Source organism: Microtus ochrogaster, chromosome 10 (genome assembly GCF_000317375.1).
Source record: "Microtus ochrogaster isolate Prairie Vole_2 chromosome 10, MicOch1.0, whole genome shotgun sequence".
Taxonomy (NCBI): Eukaryota; Metazoa; Chordata; class Mammalia; order Rodentia; family Cricetidae; genus Microtus; species Microtus ochrogaster.
Window position 1 is genome coordinate 70,665,456 of NC_022016.1, and position 11,720 is coordinate 70,677,175.

General features: G+C 44.5%; 1 protein-coding gene across 1 annotated transcript in view; it reads right to left on the bottom strand.

The window, feature by feature from the left end:
- C10H1orf141 (chromosome 10 C1orf141 homolog) overlaps positions 1-11,720 on the bottom strand; it is a 44,981-nt gene that overhangs the window by 27,317 nt on the left and 5,944 nt on the right. The window contains exons 3-4 of the mRNA XM_013348491.2: positions 7,529-7,686; positions 5,456-5,547 (exon numbers count right to left, since the gene is read on the bottom strand). Of these exons, the coding sequence (XP_013203945.1) occupies positions 5,456-5,547; positions 7,529-7,686 (250 nt within the window). The remainder of the gene's footprint in view (positions 1-5,455; positions 5,548-7,528; positions 7,687-11,720) is intronic.

The following is an 11,720-nucleotide window of genomic DNA, read 5'->3' on the forward strand; positions in this document are numbered from 1 at the left end:
GTTAGTAATAGATCATCTGATCACAAAAGCCCCCCCCCCCAAAAAAAAACCAGGATGGCGAGCAATCCTCATCACCTGTGGTTTCTGATATCTCTGGAATGTACAAGAGACAGGGCTCGATTCTGATGCTGGTGGCGGTGGCGGCGGCGGTGGCGGCGGTGGCGGTGGCGGCAGCGGCGGTGGTGGTGGTAGTGTGTGTTCTCTTAAACTGGGTCTTACGTACTCCGATCTTGGCTCTGCAGCAAAGGCTGGCCTTGAATTCTCAATCCTACAGTACCTACCTCTCAAGCACTGGGATTACAAGCACATGCCACCGTATTTTGGTTAAGAAACACAGTTTCGACTTACATAGTCCTCTTTGGGGGAAGGATCATTAAGTAGCTGGCATAGATAAGTTATTTTTTCCTAGAAGGCCAGCAGTTCCACCTACAGGCTCCTCTGGAGAGGTAGTTCTCAACCTTCCTAATACTGTGACCCTTCAATACCTCATGTGGTGGTGTCCCCACATTGCTACTTCATGACTATAATTTTACCGCTGTTATGAATCGTCATGCAAATGTCTATTTTTTCAGATGGTTTTAGGTGACCTCTGTGAAAGGGTCATTCAAGCCCATAGGGGTTGTGACCCACAGGTTGAGAACCACGTTGAGGTGGAAATTGTCTGGCAGGCCATGTGGGCTAGCAAGCTTCTACAGCTCATTGCACTCTGACACTCAGTTCCCAGGATTAACTGGTCTGGATTTGAGCCTTAACATTCTGCTTCTGACATAGAAAAGGCTGTAGGCTGCTTGTCCTGGCTTGATTTCTGTTGCTGGGATAAAACACTCAGAACAAAATGCCACTTGAGGAGGCAAGGATTTATCTGGTGTATACTTCCAGGCCACCATCCATTGTTGAAAAAGTCAGGGCAGTGATTCAAGCAAAACATGCGAGAATTCTTCTTGCTGGCTTGCTCTCCGACTTGCTCTCAGGTTTCTACTTACCTAGCTTTTTTTTTTTTCATCCATTACAGTATCTGCTTAAGGAATGGTGCTGCCCACAGTGGGCTGGACTCTTCTGCATCAATCAGTAATCAAGCCAATATGGACATACCCACAAAAAGCCAATCTTATCTAAGCAATTTCCCTATTGAGGTGTCTCTCAGATGACTGGGTCAAGACTAACCAGAACACTGGAGGTTTACTGAACCTGGAAAACACAACTGGACAAGAAACGAGAAAAGAATGGCATTCCTCCTGGCCTCCGGGGGGGGGGGGGCAATGGTTAAACAACTGCATGAATTAGTTTTTGAAAAGTTGCTACAATAAGCTGTGGATTAGAGGGCTGGGATTATCTGAAGTCATATGGAGAACATAACATTAGCTAGATATATATCTTATCTTAAGGAATAACAATAACACAAAGACTAACCTCAACAAAACAGATTTTATACAGCCAAGGTCAAGATCTATCCCAGGACTGACAAGTCAACTTTATTCAAATACCAAAGTAAGAGAGTTCAAATACATGCTAATCTGTGTTGCTACCTTTTCAAGGTAGATTGAAGTGTTTCCCACATAGACTGACAAAGCAACAGAAGTTATTAAAGCCTGACTGAGAGAGGTTACCCTCTATTTTGGACTATTTTATAACATAATGATAACTGTCCTACCTTTATTTTTGAGCTAACACAAAAGGCAAACAAACATGAATCAAATGGATGGTACCTATATCCCAGTGGCCCCGAATCTCAGATGAGGTAGAAAGGATGAATCATGCTTTGGAAAGGACAATGTTGAAATTGTGCCATGACACACCTGCACTGAGAAGCTAAGAGCAGCTTCCCTAAGGTTCCCTTGGCTTGAGCCCTCATGACATTGTTTATGGACATCCGCTCCAGACCATGCTCACACTGGGTGACTAGGAAAGAGGGTGGGGATGGAAAATCCAGAATCATGTTTGCAAACGTATCTAGAATGAATGCATGTGCTAGAGATTCTGCTGTTGGTGACAAGGTTCTGTTGAAAATCAGAAACATGGGCTCTCTGGGAGACTGAGATGTGGACTGGCCCATGGAAGGTGGTTCAGTTTGCTGGAGTTAAGCCTCGGCTACACAATGCAAGGTAAAGGCTACATCCGAGACTCACAGACATCCAAATGGACAGGAGATCTGAAATGAACTCTGCTCATGAACAGCAAGCATCAGGGGCTAGGAAGGCTCACAGGCTGTCCCAGAAGGCACACCAGACTTATGGGTGTGATGATTGACACCGGCTGTCAACTTGACAGGATCCAGACTTACACCAGAGACAAGTCTATGAACATGCTTGTGTAGAATTATCTACGTGAGGTTGACTGAGGTGAGAAGACCCACCCATTCCCTGATCTGAGATCCCGAGCTACATCCATGGGGAAAAGGGAACTGAGTTTGCATCCGTCTCTCTGCTCCTGTCCACTGATGCTACACTAGACATCCTAAGCTTCTCCGCATGGTGGGCTGTAACCCAGGAACTTCTCAAGCCATTTTTTTTTTGTCAGAATATGTTATCACAGCAACAGCAAAAGTAACTAACTCCTGGGGCAAGAAAAAGAGGGCCACTTCCCACACACTAAACTTCTGAGTGTAAAGCACACCAGCGGATCACTCATTTCTGACCATGCATATACTCGTGAACACTTGAGAGGCCACTTCAGGACTCTTACACAGAAGCTGAGCATCTTAGTCTATGGTAAAAGCTGTTGGGGCTATTAGACAGGAATCAGGTCAAGTTGGGGAAGCAGCACTAAAAAATGGGCTACTGTAGATCATTTAGTACTGAGAGGTGCCATAAAGAATGCAGAAGGGTGCTGCTGTTTTTAACCCGACAGATAAAGCTTAGTTGGCTGGACATAAAGCTAAAGCAGCTGATGACACCGTCTCTGACAAAGAATAGACGAGGACTCCAGTGTCACCTTTCGTGCCTCCTGGCTCCCAAGCCTTCCTGGCCTCTGGGCAGCCTTCCTGCTTTTCCCTTTGCTAGTACTCCCCTGAGCATCTGTCTGCTGTCGGAAAGGTGCTCTGACTTACACAGCCTCCCTTGCTGGTAAGACGCTCAACTAGTAACGATATGCCCAGCTGCAGAAGCCAAACTTCATGTGAAGCCGATACGAGTTATTATTAACAGTAGGAAAGAATAGGAGACGGATAGGGGAGCTTCCTATTCTGCAGTATGAAAGCATGCTTAAACTTCACAGCCTTTGCATGAAAAGCAGCTCAGCCATGCACACTGCTAATGCTTTGTTTGCTCTGAGTTAACCTTTAACGTAGATAGAGTCTGGATGGTGACTCAGGAAAAACGCAGGGCTTGGGAGCTGGAGGTGTCCACGAGCTCCTCACGACACAGAGAGAGCTGGTAACGAGGAGAATGTTCAGGGAGAGATAAGGAGAGAAGCAACAGCATTGTGAATCTCTCGGACAAGGCAGGCTTCTCGAGCTGGAGTTCAAGACAAAACTTTGAAATGATTAATCGCCTCGTACAGGCTTCCTAGACAATATACTAGCAGGAGCTTGCTCCAGGCAGATTTCCTGTGGTTTCTGAGATTGCTGGCTCTCTGCAATAAAATGAGCAATCGAGAGTCTGCTTTTTGATTGCTATAACATTCTGATTAGATTTTCAATAGCTATTCATTTCCTACATCTGTGTATGATGACCAAACATCCTGGTGACTCTCAGGTAAATCTTTCCCGAATGTATTGACTTAGTCAACCATGAGATTCCACCATCCCCAGAGGTAAGAAAGTTATCAGAAATCATGGGAAACCTCTAGCTGAGATTCCACCACTTGTCTGTAACCTCAATGTTCCCACTGGTACAGTTGGAAAATACCTTGGCTTATGACTTTCCTTTGTGCCTTAACTATGATAACTTCAAGCATACATTACCACATTGAAACACGTTATTAGGGGTGATCGGAGTCCATGTTCTTAGGCCATGGATACTCGTTTTGGGTTAAAAATAAACTATTTTTTTTTAAAATTTCTTTTGAGTGACAGTTGAGTTTGGTCTCAACAGTCTCAAAAGCTTAAAGCTGAAAATTGTGAGAAGGAGGGGATGAGCAAGTAAGTCTGGAGAAGTCGAAGAAAACAGAAGTGAAAGCTGTTGTTTGGACTTGGCAACACTGGGGCCACTGGTAATTCTGGTCAGTGCCCTTTAAGCTGAGTAGCAAGGGAGGGATCCTGCCTGGAGTGGGCTGATGTTTAAAAGGAATGGAGAGAGTAAAGACCATGCGTGGCATGTAAACACACATTTAGAGAATTTATAGAGCACTACACAGACAGAAGACATCGTGGGGCAGAGTGGAGCCAAGAAGCCTCCGTCCAGGAGGGTGATGACAGTGTACTCCACCAAGGTGACAATGACAGAGGAAAGCAAAAGTAACAGGCACCATTGAAGCCCTCAGAAAATGTATAGAATACTTGGTCTGGAACCCCAGGTCCCTAAAACTTCTAATCCTGTAAGTGTGCTTCTACTAAACAAGCTATTCATACTTGACTTTTATTTTTTAGCTGCAAGGAAAGTCTTAGGGTTGAGTTGAAAGAGAAGTTGGCATTTCTTTCTAGAAGAAAGACAAATAGTCCCATAGTAGAACTATTTCCTCTAGGCATGACTTGACCGTTGGGCATCATGACTCAGCAAGAGCTGTGTTGACATGCAGGATGACTTGGCCTTCTGTGTGTAAGGAAATGAGGACAATACAGTCAGAGCTAAAACTTTCCTACTTAGGGGAGGCGAAGGTCACTAGGCTCTCGGGTGAGATTTCAGTCTCCATTTCCCCCACTCCTGCTCCTAGATGCAATACTTTTGATCCTGTGCACACGGCCTGGGAAGAAGGGATACCAGCAAATACAGAAGGTGGGAAGGTTGACTGGGGGTTAGGGTTCTTAAGTAGCTGCAGGAAGAGGGACTTCCTGGTGGCATCCTGGCAAGAGCCATCCATGTTCCTGTAAACAACCCCTCACCCATGTATACTCATGGAAATAATCTGAATGGATTTTTGATTTATCAGACTCGACTTAAATGAAATGATTTTTTCTTGGTCTGTTGGTACCCTATCTGTCTGGTGTCATGGCTATTTCTTCCTGTCTCCCCAGAAAAATAAATGAAACAACCATATAAACATAAAAATATATTTATAAAGATGTATTTGTGAACCAGGTATGATGGTGTATGCCTGGAGTCTCAGTTACCTGAAAAGATGAGCCAGAGGGATTTCTTGAGTCCAGGAGTTCAAGTCCAGTCCGGGCGAGAAGGTGAGATTACATAGATTACATCTAAATGTGTGTGTGTATGTGTGTGTGTGGTGTATGTGCGCACGCTTGTGATTATACAGTAGATGGAGGAGGATAAAGTAATTAATAAGTTACTACTTAATCGCACCCAGTAGCAACTGTAAGGAGAAATGAGTATATTACACACAGCATTCCTCATTGACTTACTTTCTTCATAGTTTGCATCTGTTGCAAGAGCAGATGAATCTGATTCTTTAAAGTCACTTCTGTGTTCAGGAGTACATTTGAAAGATACGTGCCTGGAGGAAATAAAATTTACTCTGAAGGAAAATGGTCAGAAAATTTACAAAACAGATATAAACTTCTAATTTGGAGAAACATGTCCATTTTACAGATTGGAGGCAGAAAACTGAGACTGACTGGAGAGGGAATTCCAAGTAGAGGGGACGGGACAAACCTACTTCTAGGGCAGGAATGAGGGCACACGGGGTGCCAGTATTCACAAGCTGACCAGGACACACATCAGAACTTGGTTCCATGAGATTTGGGGGACAGATTTGAACGGAAAGTGGGGACATATGGACTCAGGGACAGCTCATACATCAGATAGGATGACAGCACCTGTGTATTATGTGGAGAATTTCGCTTCGAGCTCTTTATTCTAGGTATTGCAACTGTCCCAAGAGGAGCACAGACGTTCTAAGGAGGGAAACTTGTACCAGACTCTTTGAAATGGTGAACTTTGAAAGACTGAAATGTCTCACAAAGTCCCGTGCTCAGCAAAGGAGAGGACTGAAGCCTCGCACCAGCCAGAGGAGCTGGTTTCTTAGAAAGAGACCTAGTACAGTGCCTACAGTTGTCACGGCTCAGAGCACACTGGGGGGGAAGCAGTGAGGATGGGCAGGACCACAGTGCTTAGCTAGGCAAGCCCCTTGACCTCTATTTAAACTTAAATTCCATGTCAGGACTCTGAAAGTGTGTGTGTGTGTGTGTGTGTGTGTGTGTACTACATATGTGTGTGTGTGGGGGGGACTACATGCCCCTGGACCTATTTGTTTCCCAATTTATTTAATGTGGCCACAGTGAACAACCCTGCTTTCTCTGCCTCCTGTTGTCATTTCTTTATGGTGTACTGAGGATGAGTGGCTGAGCCTAGCTTGTTAGGGTTAGGGGCACCTGAGTTTTGACCCTAACAACTCTGGTTAACAGTATGGTGGCTAAAGTTTCTAGGTGCCACTTTGACTGAATCCAGGATTACCTAAAGAACTGGCAGATAATTCTCTCTGTGGGTATGTCTGTGAGGGTGTTTCTAGACTAGATAGATACAAGAGTTGGTGGACTCACAGTATAGGCAAGTGCCATTCAATCCTCTGGGATTATAAATAAAACAAATCAACTCTCCCTCCTCCACAAATGATGCACTCATCTCTGGCTGTTCTTGGGTACCAAAGTTCTAGGTCCCTTGACCCTTGGGTTCCAAGACTCCAAATACTCCCACCTTCCCCCAGTTTCTCAGGCCTTCAACTTCAGACTGAAAATTAGACCATCAACCCCTCATATGCTACTGTGGGGATGGTTTTGTTAAGAAATGCGGTTTGAAGCTTGCCTTACAGATCAAACTGTAACCAAGTTAATGTATGTTTTGAGGCCATTTATAACAATGCATTTTTTCTGTTTACATATGCTATACTCAACCTGTTGGAAATAAATTGACCTAAAAAAAGCAAAAACAAAAACATTACAATCAGACTTACTATGCTTTGGCTCCACAGAGTATCATGGTCCCTGTTTCTCTTTCATCGCCCATTCATGGCCCTGACTCCAAGCAAGGTGTGTGTATAAGATTTGGTGGCTAGACCTAAGACCATTTGCTGAAGCAACAGAATATTGAAAGCAATGCTTCAACTTCCACAAGTGCTGAAAGCAACACGTGGGTACAGACTGGTGGTGAGTGAGGATATCTGCTCGTGTCCTTGTGTGCTACTGAGCCCAAAGAGTCAGAAACACAGTATCATCCTTAATGAGGCTGCTGCTGTATAAAACTGTTAAGGCAAAAGTTCCTCATCCCTTTCCAATACATACTGTGCTGTTCAATAAATAGGAAGAGAGGACTTTGTTCAGGAGCAGAGATCAGAGCTCTTCGGAACGAATCACTGCCTCCCTAGAGCTGAGATGGGAGGTGGTAGCCACTACGCTGGGCACGTTTTAGTTTCTCACAGTATCAGATAGTCTGAGGCAAACAGAGCGCTTTAAAATGTTCAGCAGAATTATGATAGCTACGTTTTTGACTTCTTAGTGCCACATGACTTATCTTCTCTGATCTCTGCTCCTGTCTTAAGTACAGATGAAGCAGCAGTGCCTTCAGGTTCCATGTGAAGATCGAAGAACAGGGGTGTGGTCAAACACTCTTTCCTTTGTTCAAGCTGAACGTTGGCTTTCTGCAATGAAGCCAAAATGAAAAGGTAAGTGCTCTTTCTACAGGCAAAATTCTGCACAGCAAGAACAAAAGTTAACCTCTCTCTCTCCACACACACACACACACACACACACACACACACACACACACACACACACGGGGAGGGGGAGAGCACAGAGAGAGAGAGAGAGCACAGAGAGAGAAGAGAATTCATGTGTAAGGGAATAATGGAAAATATTTCAGATTTAAAATTAAAGACTGAAAACATTACACACTAAAATCTGAAAAGAGCCTTGTACCTTTACTGTGTGACATGTATGATGCCTTCCCCATCCGTTTAATAAAAGCAACGCCCCATAACCATGCAGGGGCCCTTCTAACTCTAAATTTTTAGAATTAAAGGAGAGACCTATAAAATTGCTCATTTCCTCTGAATTGAAACCTTCCTGCCTGGAAGGAAGAGGGAGGGCTGGAAGACAGGAAGCTCATGGAATTTATAAGACTCGGGAAGTTGAGAAAGTTAAAGATTTTTTAATGTCCCACCCTGACTTTCAGAAGTTGTAACCAGCTGCTGGGGAAGAGAAGCCTCTTCCATGGAGCCACCTGCAAGTTGGGAAGGGAACCCAGGGATGTAGCTTTTATGTGTTATCATCAATGCTGGGTTGGGTTGTTTGGTGATATATGAGTTTTGCATGCTCTCATAAGAAACCCCAATAAACTCATTGGCTCGCCAGTTCTTTGATCTATTGTCTGTGCTCTATCTGTGATAAGCAGATATTTGCTGTGTCTCTCCAGAACAGAACCAAATACTCACATCCGCACAGGGACCACCAAGCAAATATGATTTGGAAAGGTGAAGCTACATGCCACTTGTAATGGGTAATAAGACATGCTACTGATGTTGATCCATGTGAGGGTAGAGAATCCTTTGTATGCAATCCTGACATGGCTGTCTTTCCTGTGTAGTATGAGATACTGGGCTTCCTTTCTATAGTATCAGTTGCATGTTTTCTGTTATGGGTGATAAGACATGCAACCAGGATGGAGCCATCTGAGAGTTCAGCATCTTTGCAAGATATCCCAGGGTGATCATCTTTCTCTAAGTGAAAGGTGGTCACATTCTTCTTGGATGACTGAAGTCTATGATGTAAGTAAGGAGATGCTCTCCAACTGGCTAATGGATAAGGTAATATATTAGAATCCTTGGAAATGACATGGGTATGATGGTAAGGGGGGTATGTCATCGCTTGGATGGTCTGTGCTTGTAACCGAGGTTCATCTGTTCAACCAAAATGAACTTACCCATGTAAGGAAGGAACTCCCACAGGAAAAAGGCATGCAGATGCAAACCTCAACACTAGCCTCTGATGTGGTAGAAAAAATGAAATATAGGAATGAGGTGTAGGTGTTAACTTGGTATTTCTCACAGTGGGGAGGATTCTGTGGGAGAATCTGTCATACAGCCCTTCCTGGGGGCCAAAGTCTTAGAACCCAGGAGAAGGTTAGCGAGCGAGAAGAGAGGAGTGAGTGGCGGAAGAAAGCCCTTGGGTCTGAGTTTCGACTCAAAGGAAAACCCAGAGTTCAGCAGGCAGATAGGAACCAAAAGGGCACAGTGTAGGAAACTCTGACAAGCAGGGGATAGTATCTGAGCGGTGTCAACAGGAAAGACTTCTAGGTAAGGAGAAGAGTGCCTCACTGCTTAGCTTTAGAGGCCAAGGGGCACAGGGTGGGCAAGTCTGTGTGCAGTAGAAGCAGAGAAACCGAGTAATAGAACTACTCATTCCTCCTTTAGGACCAGGGCTGAGGGATCTGAGGAAATCAGAGGGAAGCAGGTTCCTGATGGACTGACACTTACAAGCCAGTTATTGCCGGCTCTGGTGTCCATTTATCAGAAGCCAGAAGACAGCAGAGGCTAGGTAGGCATGACTGAGGGAAATGTGTGGCTCTGAGAGGCAGTATTTGATGCCCATTCCACAAAGCTGAATAGGAATGGACGTCATATACTGAACTGGGTCTTTACCAGCCTTGCTGAGCTCCACAGTGGGATGCAATCTTTACGAGGAAGGAGGGCTCTGGCAGATTTGAATGACTTACACCAGCAGGTGAGTTAGAATCAGAAAGGTCCACAACACTCAGGTGAAGAAAAAGGATGACTGGACCTGTCCACGTTACTTGAAAGCAAAGGTGGCACGATCCGTGTCAAGCAGAGTTCCCTCTGGGAGACAGGGTTGCTGGAGATCCATATACTGTGCTTATGAGTCTGTGGAAGGCTTTAAAGACTGGATGGCAAAGCCCCCAGTGGGAACAGAGTAAAATGCAGAGAGGCACCAGGTGCCCTCGTCAACTCCCAGGTGTGGAGGAAGGAAATTCCCCTTTGATAGTGTACCAAGGTAACTGGCAAATGGTGATCGCAGGCTCCACATTGAACTGGAGATTTGTTGGCTCCCGATTAATGTGCAAAATGCTTGTGTTTCAGTGGCTACTGGAGCTACGTATACTTTAGTTAATGCCAGCTTCCCAAAGTACCAGAGGCAATGGTCAGCAATAGATGGATACAGGGGCAGAACAGCATGAGTGGAAATGATTAAGCTTGTCCTGGGAGTAGGCAATGATGTTTCCTAGTGAATATGTTTATATTTATTCCTTGCAAGAAAGTACACTAGTGTGGCGACTCTTCACTCCGTTCACAGCCCTTTGGCCAGTCAGGTATCACTGGTGGAGAGGTGGGGCCTCAGCTCCGTCTTGGAGTTTGTCACCCTCACCCAGAGAGCCAGTTCAAGATGCGGGAATGCCAGGTCAATGAATGAATGCCTTTGGCCCTGTTCCATGGAAATCAGCGTGGATCAGGCTTCATTTGGTACTCTTGGGGGTGGGAGATGTACAGTCGACCTATAGCAGTGTCAGCACCCTAGGATGAAGAGGCCAGATGTCTCATAGAAGATGACAGGGGGTCAGGGAAAGCCAGATGAGGGAGGATTTCCATCCACACTGCTGCAGTCAGCATTGCCTTTTTGATAAGACAATTGGTTCAAGTGATGGGATCTTTCCTTCTTACAGTAAACCTTGAGAACTGAAAAAAAAATCTCCTTAATTTTTAAATTCCAAGATTAACTAATACTTGCTTGGAATGAGTATAGAAAGGTTTTCAAATTACATAATGTGTAATATGAAATATTACACTAGAATACTAGTGATCATTTTACAGATTTGGAAAAACATTGTGGAAGAACAGTAAGAATACCAAAAGACTTTGAAAGAAGCATGAGCTGAAAAGGCACTTCCAAGAGCAATAGGGCTGTTAGGGGGTAGCCCCAGTGGAAGTGCTGGGTTCCACCCCATGAGTGGTCCCCATGGAGGTCCCCAAAACCACTGAAACGGTAAGGCTGTTGTCTGTACTGTGGATCGTCAGAACTGAACTAGGAAAGACCGTATGGCTGGAGGCGTCACACACTGTGGTTACAGGACAGGGAGAAGTCAGACTAAGCTGCAGGCATCTCCCCTGCTGGATGGCTGTCGGAGCTCTGGGCGGTCAGATTTCCTCCCTGCTGGATGGCTGTAAGAACTATAGATGACTGTGAGCCTGTAGTATTCACTTTAAAAAGAGTTTCCAGGGATCAGAAATCAATTTGCTCATATATGCCAAAACTCTAGTATTTGGAAAATTTTATCTGTTAACTGTTTCGCCTTGAATTCTGAGAGTCCTGCCCATTTTAGTTTGCTTTGTTTCTGTATAGTTCAGTTATTCTTAATTCAGTAACAATGCCAAATGTTATTTTCCATTTTTAAAATTTTATTTATTTTTTGAGGATTTTCTATACTATATTTTGATCATATTCTTTTCTCTTATCCACTGAGACCTACAACTTCATGTTTTTCCTTCCTTCCTTCCTTCCTTCCTTCCTTCCTTCCTTCCTTCCTTCCTTCCTTCCTTCCTTCCTTCCTGTTTTGTTTTTTTTCCAAACAGGGTTTCTCTGTAGCTTTGGAGTCTGTCCTAGAACTCACTCTGTAGACCAGGCTGATCTTAAACTCACAGAGATCTGCTTGCTTCTGCTTCTA